Source organism: Mytilus galloprovincialis, chromosome 4 (genome assembly GCF_965363235.1).
Source record: "Mytilus galloprovincialis chromosome 4, xbMytGall1.hap1.1, whole genome shotgun sequence".
Taxonomy (NCBI): domain Eukaryota; kingdom Metazoa; phylum Mollusca; class Bivalvia; order Mytilida; family Mytilidae; genus Mytilus; species Mytilus galloprovincialis.
The window spans coordinates 38,314,415-38,333,302 of NC_134841.1; the positions used below are offsets into that span (position 1 = coordinate 38,314,415).

Sequence of the window (18,888 nt, forward strand, 5' to 3'; positions counted from 1 at the left end):
AGGCTCTTAATTTCGCCTCATATCCGGTCATTGTGTCGTATTCAAATTGACGGATGTTGCATATCTTGTTTTGGATACAATTCAAAATTTTAGAATAAAGAAAGTCATTAAAATATATGTGTCACATGAGTTAAATGACGCTCGATTAACGATCAGGCTTAAATTATGTATGAACAAAAAATTTAGTTATATCCATTAGTTAATTTTGATTGAAGGTGGTAATGGATAACCCATTGTCCTTTTAATCATTACAGCATCTACAATTGCAATAGTTCAATTCTTGAATTTTTGTTTGTAGTATGTTTTAACGATAAGGATGTTTAATTAAATTTGTTACATTTTGTATGTTTTACGAATATTTCTACATTTAATATTAAATTTCGAGTATTGAAAGTTTTTCAATTGTTTGTTACATATGTTTGAAAAGTCGAGAATGATTCGTTTGTCAGTTTTTTCCGAGAAAAAGTATATATAGGACTGGTCGATCAAAGGGCTATTTGTGTTTGGGAGACACAACTGAAGCACGAACGACATCGCATAACAAGATAAAATTGTCAAAGTCGGTGTGAACTAATGTGGTTTTTTTCTTCAGAAAATGAAATCTTAGTGTTAAATGTCTAATGCCAGTGTGTGGTTTTAATCTGAAAATCAGTGTGATGGTTTTTTTTAAATCTCAGTGTGTGAACATTTTCGAAAAATGTATTAAACATAGTTTTGACCAGAACGGCAACATTTAATATAGACACAAAAATCTGACTGGAATGTCTTTCCAGCATCTAGTTTTCATAAGTTAGCACGTTGCCATTTTTGTAGTCGATACGGATGACCGACCAAGCTAAACGGATAAGTAGATGAAGGTCATCTGGCCTGATTGTACGTTCACAACATTAAAATAATGTTATTTCACCATATATGCTCTAATTGAGCATACTACAAGCTTGGCAAACTTGTAGCCAGTGTATGGGGCGTGATCAACAGTTGTAATTGCCGTCTAGGGGTTTGAAAATGAATTATAACTATATTTGTAATTGCTAGAAATAACGGATGGCATCCTCGTTGCCCCATTGACATTTTTGCTGTTTCCATAGTAACGATTGCCATTTTGCAAATGCCATACCCTGATTGCAAATCTGCACATGCTGGTTAACATTATTTACAGTACAATTGCAATATGTCACCCCAACTCCGTTGAAGGTGTCATAATGACGATTTTATAATATATTGGATATCTTTTACAGCCATATCCGCATCTTGCTATGAATTTCTGAAATGAGTCAGAAACCTGATGTTCATTGATTGTCGTTTGTTGATGTTGTTCATAAATGTTTCTCGTTTCTCTTTTTTATATTGATTCGACTGTTTGTTTTCTTGTTTTAATGGTGTGACACTACCTTTTTTGGAAAGGGGGTGGGGGGGTTATATCTTGCTGTTCTGAGTAAGACGATGCTCTGTGTTGAAGTCAAAACAAAACATATTCAACCTTTATATAATAAAATTATGATAAAGATGGTCAGATGTTCTTAAAAAAAGAAATTAATAATCAGACAACTGAAAAAAATTATTGCCCTAACCAATATATAGTATAATATATAACAAGTGCATTGAATGCAATGCTTTCAGATTCAAAGTTTAACAGTCAAATTGCTATGTATTGTGTCTATAAAAGAGGCGAATAACTGCAATTGTACTGTTACGTTGGTCTACGTAAAATGTGTTTGATGTCTTTAATTGAGGTAAGGTAAACGTTTAAGTAAACGTTTAATTGATATAGTAAAGTTTTTTCGTAGACCAAGCTAAAAACATACAACGGCTATATCCATTCCAATGCAACTTGATACTTGACATTTCATTTTTTTTTTATTTTAGTAGGTTTTCACTAAATTTCAAATATAGATTTAGTGAAATTTGTCCTTGTGTTTGGCAAATTAACGTCGTGACGTTATAAGAACACTTCCTCAATGGGAAATAATTTCTCTTTATTTTGCTTTAAAAATAATCTTTGGATCATCACTGTTTAGTCTTTGATAGATAAAGGCAACAAAAGTAAACCGTTGTTCGAAATTCATAAATCGATTGAAAAAAAAAAACAAATCCGGGTTACAAACTAAAACTGAGGGAAACAAATTAAATATACGACACAACAGAAACACAGCATTAAAATGTAACACACACAGAAACGAACTATTATATAATAATGGTCATTTTCCGGACTTGGCACAGGACATTTAAAGAAAAAAAAATGATGGATTGAACCTGGTTTTGAGGATAGCCAAACCTCGCACTTTTATGGCAATGTTAAATATAACACTAAAATGTCATCATTACATGACAGGAATACAGTACAAATAAATGCAACAACATTCAGGACACAGAATTACGCAAATAAACAATATAATATCGTAAATTTAGACAACGGAACAACAGAAACTCTGAAGTAAACAAAAACAAAAACAAAAAACGACAATGCAACACACAGAAACAAACTATACGATAACAAGTGTTAGGAGACGAGCGTCTGGCGTACATAATTTGAAGTCTGGTATGCTGAATGAGTATTTTCTATTCAAACAAAAAAAAAGGCGCTTTTTGACACTGCATACGCCTCAGAATAATAGTAATATTTACAAAAGTGAATGACAAATTAAAAGGAATTCTGAATTTAAAATGGCGTTTTACTTCAGTTACATACATTTAGATCGTAGAATCTACCACTTCAAAGTATATGAAGACGACCAATAAAAATCGTAGTTGCTTATCGATTATAAAATTACAGTCTGTTACAATGAATAAATGACCATATTACATAATAATCCAGACTTTTTAAGGAAAAGTGTTAAATGACAAATAAAATGTCTGATTCATATTTGTCAATAAATTGTCATGTAAGCAGAGGAAAATTTATAATGTGGTTTTAAATCATGTAAAACACGAATTTTACAATTAAGTGTTATATATAGAGAATGAAAGTGTACTAAACTTCAAACTTTATTGAAAAACATCAATGTTCATATACAAAAGGTCAAATGTAATGCTCGCCAAAAAATACGGAAAGCACGTAAACATAACTGTATAAATAAGAACAATTCCTGATCACTTACACAAACCGATATATTCATCTGTTACCAAAGGTATCGAGAGAAAGTAAACCAGGTATTACAGTTTTCAACTAAAATCGTTTGGTTATAAGACAAATTGATATGAAACTTATTACTCTGTATGATGAACATTTTTTTAACTATTAATCTTAACAACGACAATATACTTTTTTCATATTTAAAAATCTTAGACAAATGTTCTATTTCATTTTAAAAATCATTATCAATGATTTTTACGACAATTATTTATACATGTATGGTTGCAGTTTTTTAATACTTTTTACTTCTGTCAAACAGGATGAATACTTTTATCACTGTTCTACTAGTGGCTGTTTCCTATGCTAATGCTGTACCCACATATGGTGGCGGACGAGGAGGAGGTTTGTACTTATATAAATTGATTTTCGCTCTGATTGACGCAACAAAAGATATCTTTAAAATCGGTATCACTTTAATATTAAGTTCTGATTTAATTTTTTTTGCAATTATTTTTTTTACGCGAGATTAATAATATTATCGCTAAACAGTATGATGGACGTACAATTTTGTTCTTGGAAAATTTCTTTATAAAAGCATGATAATATTAACTTGCAATAATACAATTATAATTAACTAGTATACATATTTTTGAGGAACCAGCTGAAGTCATACTCGGTATGTGTTGTTTTCTTTCTGTGTTATGCTGTTTTCTGCTCTTTGGTCGAGTGGCTAAGTATTATTAATGATTTTGATTGTTTTGGCATCAACTGGCTTATATTATATGCGCTTACAGTACAAGAGTAGTTAACAAATACACCAAACTGAAAATTTCTGAAAAATGAGCCGACCGGCATTGTTGCACTGCAACTGCCCTTTAGAAATAATTGCATGATTTCTCGGTCAGTTGTTGCAAGAATTGCTGACGTGCTAAGCGTTTGTGTCTCTCGCAACACATACTTTAAATATAAAGAACCAATGCATTCCTTTCCGGCGTAGCAAGAAATGCCAGTGAATTAGGATGTTACCTGCCGACAACAATAACTCATATTTTCCTATTCATAATTTTAATGCTAATAGCTGTTTTGTCTTTTGAAAAATGGCTATGGAAAGGATGATAACATTTTTTTATTCGATTTACTATGTCCTTACAAAAGTTAGTCAGAACATGGAAGTAATATTTACATCCATTGTCAGAATAAGTGCCAGAAAATGACTTTTGATAGAAAATCTTTGTAAACCTAAATTTCTCATTTGTTTTGCTATCATAAAATGAACTTGAATAAATTATTTCAGTAAGTGGTTCAATTAGCGGAGCAATTGATGGATCTATCGGTGGAAATTTAGGAAATAGCTTTGGAAGTGGAATTGGAAGCAGCGGAATTTCTAGTTCTCTCAGTGGTGCTCTAAGTGGAAACTTGGGTGGAGTCAGCGGAAGTGGAATTGGCGGCGTAGGTGTATCTAATTCTCTCAATGCTGCTCTAAGTGGTAATTTGGGAGGTAGTCTAGGAGGCGGAGTTGGCGGTAGTGGACTTTCTAGTTCTTCTCTCAATGCTGCCCTAAGTGGAAACTTGGGTGGTGCTATCGGCAGTGGTTTTGGCGCCAGTGGAGTATCTAATGCTCTCAACGCTGCTTTAAGTGGAAATTTGGGAGGAAGTCTAGGAGGTGGACTTGGTGGTAGTGGACTATCTAGTTCTCTCAACGCTGCTTTGAGTGGAAATTTGGGAGGTAGTCTAGGAAGTGGTATTGGCAGCAGTGGCATTTCAGGTTCTCTGGCTGGTGCTCTTAGTGGAAATTTGGGAGGTGGAATTAGTGGTGTTGGTGCCGGCAGATCTATCTCCATCAGCATTAGTGCCTACCTTAGATTGATTTCCTACATCTCTGCTCTTCAACAAACCATCTCTGCCAATACCTTAGCAGCAAGTTTGAGCGGTGGAATCAGTGGTGGAATCAGTGGAGGAATTGGTGGTGGAGTAGGAGGTGGATTCACTAGTGGTGCTGGATCTAACTTTGCAGGACAATTTGACGGTGGATTTGCTGGTTCTGTTGGCAGATCTGGATTCGGAACTGGAGTAGGAAGCAGCGGATTTGCTGGACAATTTGGAAGTGGATTCAGTGCACAAAGTGGAAATATCGGAGGTATTGGAGGAGCAGGCGGTTTAAGTGGAGGACTTTCCGGAGCATTAAGTGGAGGAATTTCTGGTGGACTAGGAGGTGGTATTGGAGGTGGTGCAGGAGGAATCAGCAGTGCAAGCCTTCAAGGTCAGTATTTTATGTCATCATAAGGTAAAATGGTTAAGCAAAAATAAAATAAATGAATAAAATTCAATGCTCCATATTATCAGTGATATCAAACGTTCAAGTAAGCCCTAAACTGCTACTTTCTTACCATGTTTTTGGTTCAGTATACCCATTTTTTAAGGAAATATTTTGACTGGGTTGCCAATGATTAGTTTTACGTAGATGAACAAAACGACTGACGTACTTAACTATTAAGAATGACAATTTTATCTAATTATCTGTTGATTTCAAATATAATTTCACTACTTGATGTTGTATTTCTATATATTATATTTAGCTTTATTATATTTGAATCAAGGTGCTCTTCAAGGAAGTATAAGCAGTGGAATCGGCGGCCGTGGTGCTGGAAAAGGTTAGCTTTTTGAAATAATGTTTAAAAATAACGAGGTAGAAATATTCAAAAATATGTCACTTAATAACGTTATCGGTACTTTTAGAATACTTACAAGTCACCGCTATTTTGTTTTGCTATCCAATGGAACGAAATCCGGAGCTTTTTTTTATCGGACTGGATAAATTTTTAAAAGAGTTTGTATGATTTACTGGAAACATTTTCAACAATTTCACATCGCCTTTTAATCAGATTTACCCGTGCAACTGATATCCCTGTTTGGATCAATATTACCAATTTTACATGTTTGAGAAAAATGTTGTATTAAAGATCATCTTTAACAAAAACAAGTTAAATTTGGTATCGAAGAACATCTTAAACTAAAATGAGTAAAATTGTATCGGTAACCAAAAACCATATATATACATACATAGAAGGGAAAATGTATTCCCACTAGAATTATATGACGAATAAGAATGAAATTTGTTGGATATTAACTCGATTTTTTTTCGAAATCTTTATAAATTAGTTCTGAGCCATCCTTATGCATTTGATGAATCGTTTCGATTTAATCTTAATTATTGTAAGAACTAATTTTTTTTAATTTCATGTTAAGAAGCAATAACATATTACAATTAGGAGATAACTGTATTATTATTTAAGCTCCGATGGCATCAATTGGTGATTAGATGGTCGCAAATGAAGTTTACTGACGAAGGTCAGCGGAGTCAGTTAACTAATATTTGCGATCATCAATTCCCCAATTGATGCAGTTGGAGCTTAAAATACAATATTGTAATCTCCATTCTAATGAAACTATCAGAAAACAACGTCAAATCATACAGTTAAAATTTGTTATACATCGTCTGCGCTCGCGCGAACAATTTCACAGCATCAAATTGCCTTGATGTTATGAACATTTGGGCGTTATCCAATCAAAATGAACGTTACAAAGATGTTGCATTAGCATGCATCTTTATGTTGTCTCGCTCTCAGGGTCAAAGTGTGTGTGATGATGAAAGTCAAATGTGAATGTTAAAAAGACAGTCGTCAATGTATCATAAAATATAACTTAAAAGTTTTATGTAAATTGACAAAGCGTATAGACGTTCTATGCATTGTTTTAATGACAATACTAGATTTTTCGTAAAATTCACATTAAAAAACTTTCACAATAAAATTGAACAAGTACTTTTATTTAAATGGGCCCCTTATTGGAAATACAAAACATTGTAATTAAAATATTATCAGTAAAAAATCTAACATGATCAGTGATGCAATCATTATGTTTAAAGATATTAGTTAGTTATTGTTCACAGCTTCAGTGTATGCATAAACTAATATAAAATTTGTTTTGTAGGAGCAGCATATTATTGAAATATGTACATTTATCGGATGCCTGAAGTATTAATAAACAGCCCCATGTGTGTCGTGTGTATTGTATTAACTTGTTGTTAGAATAAACATTGTTATTGAAATTCATATTTATTATTTTATTATTTTATAGATAAGAAGGTCTCTTTTTTTGTTTAAAACACATACGTCGAAAACAAACTTACGATGACATGGCAAAAACCGAAAAACAACCAAAAACAAATATCAAACCCTAGCACAAACACAACACTTTTCAAAAATGCAGATAATGGATTCTTGTTGGATTTGTATTCTGGTCCTAGTATCTTTGTATTAATTGATCTCCACGTAACGCAGCTCTTGAATGGAGCTGCCTTATTTTCTGTTTTAATGCGCATGCATATTTTATCTATGCAATTAGCCAATTAAGACACATTTTGTATCTTGTTTCACCATGTCAAACTTGAATGAATAACTTTCTACAATAATATACTGTCCTCTTTTGAAATCCGCCATATTAACCCTATAGACCATGTTTTGAATACGCATTCCATAGTGGGATGATAATTGGGAGATCTCAAATGTAGCAACGTAGGCAACCTTGAATAAGCATTTCATAGTGGGTTGATAATTGGGAGATCTCAAATGTAGCAACGTAGGCAACCTTGAATAAGCATTTCATAGTGGGTTGATAATTGGGAGATCTCAATTGTAGCAACGTAGGCAACCTTGAATAAGCATTTCATAGTGGGTTGATAATTGGGAGATCTCAAATGAAGCAACGTAGGCAACCTTGAATAGGCATTTCATAGTGGGTTGATAATTGGGAGATCTCAAATGAAGCAACGTAGGCAACCTTGAATAAGCATTTCATAGTGGGTTGATAATTGGGAGATCTCAAATGAAGCAACGTAGGCAACCTTGAATAGGCATTTAATAGTGGGTTGATAATTGGGAGATCTCAAATGAAGCAACGTAGGCAACCTTGAATAGGCATTTCATAGTGGGATGATAATTGGGAGATCTCAAATGAAGCAACGTAGGCAACCATGAATAAGCATTTCATAGTGGATGATAATTGGGAGATCTCAATTGTAGCAACGTAGGCAACCTTGAATAAGCATTTCATAGTGGAATGATCATTGGGAGATCTCAAATGTAGCAACGTAGGCAAACTTGAATTAGCATTTCATAGTGGGATGATAATTGGGAGATCTCAAATGTAGCAACGTACAATGTAGGCAAGCTAAGGGACCACATCAAAAGTTCAATGAAGGATAAAAAACTTAATTCACATAGTTTTTTCACTGACCCCCACACCCCCCTCTTAACTTAATTTGGGAAAAATTGATTGACCAATAGGGATATATGTAAAATCGATTTTAGATTAACAAAACTTGCAGCAATGTTGACCCCCCCCCCCCCCACCCCCAAACTATTTGATTTAAGTTTTTTATCCTACATCGATCTTTTGATGTAGTTCCTAACGTCATTCGGTCGTAGATGGAAACGTGTTTCTTTGGCAACCATCAAACGTCTCCTTATTTCGTTATGGATTTTCTCCTGAAAAAAACAAAATGTTTAAGGACTAACAAACATGAAATATGTTCCTGTTATAGTTAAAATCTGACTTTGGTTGTGAACATGTGATGTTATGATAAGATAGATTAAATACTTGACATACTAAATATCCTTATTTACTTCTCAATTCAAAGGACTAACAAATCTTTACTAAAACTTCAAATTAGCAGTAAAAGAATACTGGTCCATCCTGCATTTGTCAAGTGTTATCTAGATGTCTTTGGTTTTGTGTGTCGTTAATTGACCAATTGCTGTTCCGTGTATATCCAATATTTCTATGTATGCACAAAAAGAAATAACAACCCTTTGATTTACATAAACACTTGTACTCTTGTTGTAAAATATCATTGACTGTGAACACTCGCGGACTTTTCTCGACGATTGTGTGAGCAATATACCCATCCCCTAAAAGGACCTAGCTTTGCTTTTCGTGAGCTGTGCCAAAAGTACATTACAAGACTAGAAATGGACTTCTGACTGCACCTATATCTTGTCCAACTAAAAAAAAAATTAAAAAAATTACGCAGTGTGGGGTACAAAAAAATACCAGCATTTTTTATTAAAGATATTCATAAAAAATAATCAAAGAACAAACAATTTTTCTATGAACAAAGTTACAATGGCCATTGCCAGATACAATATTAACAAGGTGGGAGGGGTCATTGGAACCCTGTTCTTTTAATCAGTTTGTTTTACCGTTTGAATAAAATTTGTTAATAACAATATCTGTTAATAGCTTTTGGTGCGTTCGAAGGGATTTTCTGTATTTGGCTTCAACGAAGCACCGATCATTCTTTTATTGTGGGGCCACAGTTTTTGATGAATTGTTTGATAGTTAATTTCGAGAAAATAACTTAGTTTAGAATGCTTTTAAAAAGAAATTGTTATTGGAACTAAATGAATTATTTGTTTCCCGTCCAAACCGAATGATCATATAGTGTTGAAGCACATATTTTAAAGCTCTGTTAACTTCTCCCTGTTTTGATGTACAATGTAGCTGTCCTGTTTAAATTGTGCTTATAAGATTGCAGTGCTATAAGTTTATTTTAAACAAGGTTCCGACACCATATCGAATTTCTTCTGTACAGTTATAAAACCGCTAATTCATAGTCCCTTTGCTTTCTATGTTAAATTCCAGGGCCGTAACTAGCCTCTTTTATTAGTGAGGCAAAACATCTTCAACGCGCGCAGCGAGGCGAAAAAATTTTGGCGAGGGGTCTGAGAAAAATAACGCAAAATCGTGCATTCTGAGCGTTTCCCGGACTCTTTCTTACATTGAAAAGCAATTAATTTTTTGCTTTTTTTCGACAATATTCTGGTCTCAAAGTAAAAACATAGATTCTTTGTAATTATAGACTTTTAGGTTTTATGGACAACATTAAAAGATCGATATGTAGGATAAAGCAAAAATTGTAATTCTCATAATCGTTGCTACCGGATCACTCTGCCTGTTCTTGTCTTGTATTGTGCTTAAGACTTTGGTGATTTTTTTATGACTAGATTTGAATATAGTGACAGTGCAGTATTATTCTTTAAGTACTAGTACTGCTTAAGTCAACAATAGGGACCATCTTGACCTTGTTTCACGGTATTAATGATTCTTTTATTGTTGAAGACCCTCCAGCAACTATCAAGATGAAGAACAGTAATAAAAACTGACCATTGATCATTTGTATTTTTTCTATGCATTTCGGGTTGTTGTCTCTTTAACACATTCCCCATTTCCATTCTCAATTTTATTGACTTTGTGTGATTAGGTCCCGTGCTCGTTTACTCCATATTCCTTTATTTTCGGTTGAAGGGTCTGAACACGACTTAATGCAAGTTTAACCCTTCAATGTAAAAGGTCATATGGCAATACATTGTTGTTTTTTTTCTTCAAATTATTTGATACCGGGAAATTGGTGACCTCACTTTAATTTAAACCATGTCAGCTATCTAGTTTTTTTCTACAAAAACAGCGAGTTTTGCATTTTTTATATCAAGTTCAATTCTCCATGCAGAAACAACCATTTTTTTCTGTGTCTAGTAGCATCGTATATTCTTCAAATATTTTCTCGCAAAACGTCTGTACATCGGTGGACATTCAACATTGCAAAACCACACGTTTACAAATGAAAATCAACTCAGACTATAGTCATAAAGTAGGACAATAAATGAACAAAAGACAAACCTGGGACACCGAAGTACAAATAATAGACCATCAACTCTGAAAACCAAAAGTAAAATAGAAACATGGATCACGAAAAACAAGCAAAGGCGACACCAGAGAGTGAAGTGAACTTGCTTCTTGCAAGACAGTCTTTTGTTTAAGTTTTTTTTTATATTTCTAACATGAGGCATTTGCCTCATTTGCCTCAATGTAGTTACGGCCCTGAATTCTGTAATTTCAAACATTGATGGCTACTAAGTTTAAATAAAGTGGCCGTCATTTCATGTAAAAACTATAACTTAATTGTGCTGAATTGTGTTGAAAACTTCAACATGCGTTTAATGCATACCGGTATTAAATCGTACTGGTTCTCGGAAGTTTGATAGTACAAAAACCGGAACATCTGATCTGAAAACAGGGCAAATGTGCCCTCCTTTTATGATTTTATACATATTTTTTTTAAAGAAACTTTCAACAAGGGTTCTACAGTGATCCAAAGACCCGAAGCTTCCATTTGATAGCATAAACTAGTCAAATATTTCACCTATTAACAAAGATATGTAGCTATGCGCAAGAACTTTTTTGTTAAGAATAATTAATATGTACTACTTTCTTGTCTGATGCCTGAATTAATGGTTCTATAACTACAGTCAAAAGAATGTGAAAACTAATTATGCAAAATCTATCCATATATATGAAATCATTTGACAAATTGGAGAGAAATTATTATATAATTATAGATTATCGTTGATCATCTCAATTGATTTTCCCGCTTGAGCCGGGACGGCGAAAGCGAGAAAGGCAGTCGAGTTGAGATGACCAATGATAATAGGTTTATCGCTATTTTACTTATGACGACGTTGTCAATTTCATGTCAATTTCGTTAGCAACGCCACGTGCCTGCTTAGTGTCATAATTTTCCATCTGAAGCGAGTAGCATAATATGAAAAATTATCACAAAAAAAGATCAAAAGAAAAATGCACAAAATAGCGATAATAGGTTATATATCATTTACGATTTTGGATATAGTTGAGCATAAAATAATATATGATCCGAGACCACAATTATTTCGTAGTGAATTTCTTTTAGAACATAAGGCCACACCAATTTAATTCCTTGTTCGACGGACCCGCCCGCACCTATTTTTTTCAAAGCAGAATTTTTTAATTTTTTTTATATTCCCGCTTCCCGCATCCGGAAATGTAATCGTGTCCATTTCCCGCACCGTTTTTTTTTTTTTTTTTTGTAAATATTATAAACAGATATTTGCACTTGTTTTTATAATCACAATCTAACATGTATTTATAACGATTTTAAACATAGAAGCACCCAAGTACACTGTGTCAATGTCTGTGATAATATTTGATTCAGCATGAAACCCATTTATCCCAAATGGGAGTGCTCCGATAAATAGAAAACAGAAGAAAATACCTGTTCAGAACAAAACATTGGTTTCCTTCCCCCTTACTTAGATTCCCTATCAAAATATGTTCGTTGTTAGAAATAAACTTCAAAGAACTTCGGAAAGAAATTCCTTCAACTGCAATATGCTGGCGATACAAAACTATCCATACCCCCTGCATGTTTATGCACCTGTCCTGATTGATTCAGGGGCCTGTCGTTCAGCAGTTAGATATCGTTCGTTGATGTTCATAAATATTATTTGGTATTTTCCCGTTTGTATATATATAAATTAGATCGTTGGTTTTCCTGTTCGAATTGTGTACACTTATAATTTTGGGGTCCCTTATAGCTTGCTGTTTGGTCTGGGTCAAAGCTCTGCCGTACGTACTATGACCTGTATTTGCTATTATCCCTCACAAGGGCACATATGGGGTCATTTTAATGTTGTAAAAAAGAAACTTGAAGAAATACCAAGGATTTGCATAGTGTTACTATACAAATCCTTTGAAGAACTTAAAAAAATTAACTAAAAGAGAGGAGAAATACATCATATTTAAATAATTTTAAACAACATTACTATATTCTTAAAGAGAATTATTTATGATATTATTTATTTTGAATAATATTAAAGTAAATGTGTTAACATGGCCTAAGTCCAGGAATATTACAAAATTCTTGGGCATGTTTTGACCATTTAATACCAGATAGATATATAGTTCTTTGGGAAAATATAAGCTCTTTTGTACTAAAAAGTTTTATTTACAAAAAAATATATTGTAACTTATATTGACCCCTCATAAAAAGGATATTTATAAAATTGAGGGTTGTTCCCAACCTGATTATGACTTGGATGGAGAATTGTCTCATTAATTGGCACACATACATATACCAAATCTAATTATTCAATTATTTATTGGTGAACAGGGAAAAATACTTCATAAATTAAAGAAATGTCAAAGTACAAGACTTAGTGATAAATCAAGTTTTAATATTGTCAAAACCTACTATTTTATGTTTACAAAAAAAAAAAAAAAAATATAATCACTCGCCTTTACTTTTCAAGCTTCGCCTCAAAAATTTGCAAAATAAATATTTTTTTATTAAAATTTTCAAATCGCTCGCTCGCCCCAATTTTTGGAGTCCAAAAATCCGTAGAACAAGAAATTAAATTGGTGTGGCCTAAATGAAAATTTAAAAAATCCCACCTGCGCTTTCTCAATGAAATTTTTACACTGTGTTGCACTACTTTTGGGACAAATTATATCAAAATTATAGAAAACTTCATCGGGCCTAACTCAAAATATGGACACTTTTATGTTTAGGGCGTCTTGAAATCTTTTTACAGTTTCCAAAGTGCTAATTTTTAACCTTTTTCAGCTGGACCAAATCCCTACTTTCCTTTAAAATTCTGAACCCAAATTTGTTTACAGTGTAATTTCACCCCATACTTGCAATTTGAGGCATTAAACATGGAGAAATAAATTTGGAAGGGTATGAAAATTAATAGCAAGCAACCCACTGTCAAGACCAGGGACGACAATTGTGGTCTCGGACCATATACTTCAAACTTTTTCCAAATTTCTATAATTAACAGAGGTTTTAAATATGCGCAAATTTACTCCAATAGAAACATTTTTATTTTAGCTTAAAACATTTAAATTAATTCTCATTTGTTAGGAAACACTTAGATTGAATAGAATTGTCAAATAACATTAAAATATGACTTTTGTTAGAGAAGACACTTTTACTGAAACGTGTATAAACTTGATCATTTTGCACCTGCTGTCAAAAACATTGGACGAGTTGTGATATTATTGTTTTGGTACCTTCTGCCTTATTTTGCTGTATATTAATTTATCCGAAAAGTACGTACCTGACATTGTATCTTATTCTTATATTGAAGATCATTTTGTGACCGCAACGTCAATGTATCGTACTGATTGTTACATGTATTAATATTTATTATCTCCCTTACTCCACGGTTCATGTTCATGTATATTTATTGATGGGTAATTTCCCTAATTGTTTCCCGCCTCATGTTCATTAATACGCGTATCTTCATACCAATTGCATGTGTTTTAATATTGTCTCTGCTTATTGGCGTGATGGCTGCGGTCAAAAGCTTACCCACAGCTCAAACAGCTGTATATACAGCTCTTGGCAATTCTTCAATTAACAAAAAAGTAAGCAGGCATTTGTCATCTGAAACGAACATAGACGACATGTCCCAAGGTCGTCTCTTCGATCTGTGAAAAACGATTGGAACACGTGCTCTAAAAACATGGACACACAAAAGAAAAGGATAGATATAATTATCATCTCTGTCGTATCATCGAGACCAAAGCAATAAACGTTATCCCTTGACCAACATTTTGCAGAATTTCTAGTAGATTGACAAAGCCGCCTAAAGATGCCCTCATGTAGACATAATGATTGGGCAAATAGCAAATTACTGACTGATCAGTTCTAAAAACACTATAAAAAAAGTTATTAATAAAATGCAGGCCGTAACATTTCCTTTCTTTCAAAGTATACGAAGCCAGGAGTTGTGTCATTTTATTTAACCCATTTTATTCGGAACATTTAAAGAGAAAAGCGTTGATAGGAATTATCGAAACTGATTGCTGTCTTAGGCCATCGACTCTTAAAAGAAAAAGAACACCGGTGTTGCCTTCTGTGAAAATGTTACATGCATCGGTGAATATGCTACGCATAAAACTTATACGTTCCCGATGAGTTTAATTGAAAAAATGTAACACATATTTTAGTTTAACTGTATCTGTCCTCGTCCTGTAAATCTTTGTTTTAAAGGGGCCTTGACGGGTAATTCATATTGCGAACAAAATAAGCCCTTACTTTTTAGATATCTTAAAAACCAAGAAAGTGAACTTACAAGTGTTTTTATGAGAATGGTCACGTGACATACCATTTTATATAGGTAGCTAAAATTAAAATTAGGCTTGAACACACTTTTTGTGAACAATTGTTGTAAGAAGTCAGCTGTACCTTGATGATCATAATGTAGCCACCAATCATCTAATGTGGATAGAATGGTGGAGGGTGGTAAACGAGTGGACAGGGGCGTCCGCTGGTGTTTTGATCGGCATTTTAGCGAGTACACAGTTTGTTTAATTGCGACCCCTCATACTCAAAAAGGTATTTTGGTTGTGCAAATGTTAAAAGCAGGTACATACAAACAATATGAGTCATTTTGGGGTGTTTCCTTTGACAAAAAAAGTCCCCATAATAATTGAACCCTTCAAAGCAACTTCAATCCGTGAACGGATTTTATTTTTATTGATTGATGATTTATGATAATGATTTATCAATCAATAAGACAGGCACCAAGGCACAGCAGAAGCTACAACAGACCCTCGTAGGTTGATGGTGAATTTCTATTTGGTAATCTTTATTCAGTCTTTTTTAAAAAAATACATTAAAATAAGTTGTGGTATGATCGTCAGTGAGAAAAATGATCTGGCGTATATGGCAGCGTACAAACTTTAAACAAGTTAGAGACGAAAAATGTTGTTTTCTCTTTCAGAAAGACGATGACAGACAGAGCGTTTGGGAAAGCCCGCAATACAACCATCACATGCACAAAGCCCCTTAACGGATGTGGAGTTTTGGTTGTCTTCAGGGCTGACGAAATAAGCAGTCCTGGATCTGGCACAGCTTGACGGGACATTCTGAATTTCGATAGCACAGAAAGCCAAGTACCTGGAAGGAGAACAACCAGAAAGATCCAGAAAATCATGGACAGAGCGGAGAGAGCAGAGAAGCTGTGAAGGGCAAAGAGAGAGGATGCCCGGAATAGTCTGTGTATCAAGTTAATTTTGATTAACTCCAAGAGGGCTGGGGATATAACCAAGTAGCGGTGGCGGATGTCCTGGCGGCAGTTAAAGGTACAGATATGGAGATTGAGGTTTATTTCAATGAGGTAAATCACAATAAATAATAAGTTATCGATATTAAGTACTAAGTACAAGAATAACTTTATCGTATCAACATCAATATTTCTCTTACAGATGATGAAGTAATATTTATGTATATCGTATTAATATCAAGCCATCTCTTACAGCTGTTCGAACACAAAGAGGCGCGGTCGGGCAATACTTGCCCTTCCCAAGGTGTACACCAAAAACATGAACCAACCAGCCACCACAGCAAGAAGCCCCAGTCATACCTCTACCTGACGGGTAAGGGAGACTTTCTTACGAACTCGGTATGTGTATATGCATAAGAGCTATGTGCTTGAACAATGGTACTGACTGGGTTTGCATTTCGCGGTCTGCTTTCTGTTGCATTATGTTCATTTCTTTGATGTCATAATGTCAGTGTGATTTTTATTACAGGCCACAAAAATGTTATTTCCGTGAAAATTATTCTTGTTTTGTGAAAATGTTACAAAATCTTTTTTTTTTCTTTCACTGTAATTTGTTTTTTGAAAATGTTACTTTGTGTTATTTTAATTAATTTTCATTCTTAAATTCAGGAGGCGGCAGGCCGAGCCGATGACGCGAGGCAGCGTAGTGGCCTTCTCACAGGCACAGAAAGAGAAGAATTTAGAGAAGCTGGTCGTAGAGATGAGTAAGTGCTTTTGTTAGAAAACATCTTTAATTCTACACTTCTTCGTCGGTTAAACTTAGTCAATCTGATTTTCGACAAAAAAATCACACAAGCACGAGCAAAATTATATACGAGGAAAACATACACAGCCGAAGAAAAGTCAGTTAAATGATACCTTTAAACATTTGCTAGCTAGTGAAAATGCAAAGTTTGGCTAAATTTATCTCTTTTTTCAGACGGGTAGAGGAGCACCAAGAAAGGGAATGAATAAGAAGACAGGATAGGTAAGTATGGAGTGATACAGGACAACAAAAGATAATGGAACGTGGATTTTGTGATAGAGACACTGACAAATAGGGAATGGGAACAGGGCATTTGTGATAGAGACACTGACCAATAGTGAATGTGAATGGGGATTTTATGATAGAGATACCAAATAATAGGGGATGGGAACGGTGATTTACTAGATAAAGTGACACTGAAAACTGTATACAATAATTTAGAAAGGGATAGGGATAGGTTTATGAGTGGGGTTGCTATGTACTTCCATGCAGCGAGTGTAAATTCGAATAGTTCACAGCTGCGATGATATTTCACAGTGATATACGCATAATCAAATCGCCATTCTGATCAGGGGTTCGCTTGTATATATCTCTACATTATGGTTCACTTGTATATGTATTAGCTGATGACATGTTTACAAGACAGCACAATTTTACTTTAATTATTTATTGAATAAATGAAGGAATGAATATTTTATTGTAGAAGCAAACAAAAAAGCATAATATATAATGATAATAATGAAAGTATGATTAAATATGACCATTGATAATCCGTTTACCGCTATTTTACCTATGATGACGTTGTAAATTTCATTGACATTGACAACGGCACGTGTGCGCTTGGTATCTAAGGATAATTTTTCATATCACTCGACTGTTCTGAGAAAGGATATCAGTCAGTTAAATCATAGGAAACATTCGTAAAATATCGATCAACAGAGAATCTAATTCTTACATGAAGTGATATTTCTCGTAATGTGATACGAAAAACTAATACTAAAATCTGCGTTAATTTGATTGGCGTATCCAGTATCATAAGACTATGTACATTCCGTCTATGACAACGGGCATTTGTGATTTCTTCAATAATATACAAAACACTAACATTTTTCACCCGTCAATCTTTTGTTTTGTCAAAGTTTTACACGCTGAAGCGTACTAAAAGTCTTTAAATGCATGATGCCAAAGTTTGACATCAGAAAAGTACATATAACGCCATACTGACATGTGCAAAATGCAAGACCAACGATTCGCGTAATTTTCAATTTAACACAATGACTATAAGAGAAATAGGTTTAAAAACTTGTGAGAATTGGTTATCTCTTAATATCAACCCTCGAAAGCTCGTTTATTATCAAATAAAAAGTTAATATCAAGCAATATCCTCTTCTTACTCGTTATGAAACCTATAAATAAAAACAACAGTAGTATACCGTATACCGTAGTTCAAAAGTCATAAATCGATTGAGAAAAAAAAAAAAAAAACACATCCGAGTTACAAACAAAGACCGCGGGAAACACATCACCTACAAAAGGAAAACAATGGAACAACAAGAACACCGAAGTGCAGCAAAAACAAACGCTAACATACATAGAAACGAACTATTTGATAACAGCTGGCACGGGTATTGAGAGATAGAGATTTATCTAAACGGATAAAACAACAAAAAAAATTGCATGGTTTAAAATATCATGTTTGCAGATAAAAAGCGCATAATGCAAAAAATTCCATCTACATGCAATATACCTTTATGTCCCGTATTACAACCATAGAGGAGGTTTACGAAAAAGGCGTCAGTTGATTAGAGTACGTACAATCTTACTCTCTTCCATCTTGTTATAGTGTTAAAACATTTGACTTTTCTACTCTTTACACAAGTATTCCACATTCCAAATTAAAAGACAAATTGACAGAGTTGGTATTACTTTGCTTCATAAAAAAGAATGGCCAACGTAGATACAAGTATCTTGTTTTAGGGAGGGATAAATCCTACTTTGTTAAGGATCCTCTGATTCAAACAAAACATTCTCTGAAACTGATATTATCAAGATGCTTGATTTCT

At 33.9% G+C, this 18,888-nt stretch overlaps 1 protein-coding gene across 1 annotated transcript; it reads left to right on the forward strand.

Annotated features, from left to right (window-relative positions):
• The first annotated feature begins 3,077 nt into the window (after nucleotides 1–3,077).
• LOC143072082 (uncharacterized) lies at nucleotides 3,078–7,187 on the forward strand. Its single transcript, XM_076246861.1, has 5 exons — nucleotides 3,078–3,150; nucleotides 3,393–3,475; nucleotides 4,368–5,333; nucleotides 5,671–5,724; nucleotides 7,064–7,187. Exons 2-5 carry the CDS (start codon nucleotides 3,394–3,396, stop codon nucleotides 7,078–7,080), a joined length of 1,119 nt encoding a protein of 372 aa, XP_076102976.1. The 5' UTR covers nucleotides 3,078–3,150; nucleotide 3,393; the 3' UTR covers nucleotides 7,081–7,187.
• The last annotated feature ends 11,701 nt before the right edge of the window (nucleotides 7,188–18,888 follow it).

Coding starts and splice junctions, on each gene's coding strand:
- LOC143072082 (XM_076246861.1), top strand. CDS start 3,394: ATGAATACTTTTATCACTGTTCTACTAGTGGCTGTTTCCTATGCTAAT. Junction 3,476..4,367: donor TGGTGGCGGACGAGGAGGAG/GTTTGTACTTAT, acceptor AAATTATTTCAG/TAAGTGGTTCAATTAGCGGA. Junction 5,334..5,670: donor CAGCAGTGCAAGCCTTCAAG/GTCAGTATTTTA, acceptor ATTTGAATCAAG/GTGCTCTTCAAGGAAGTATA.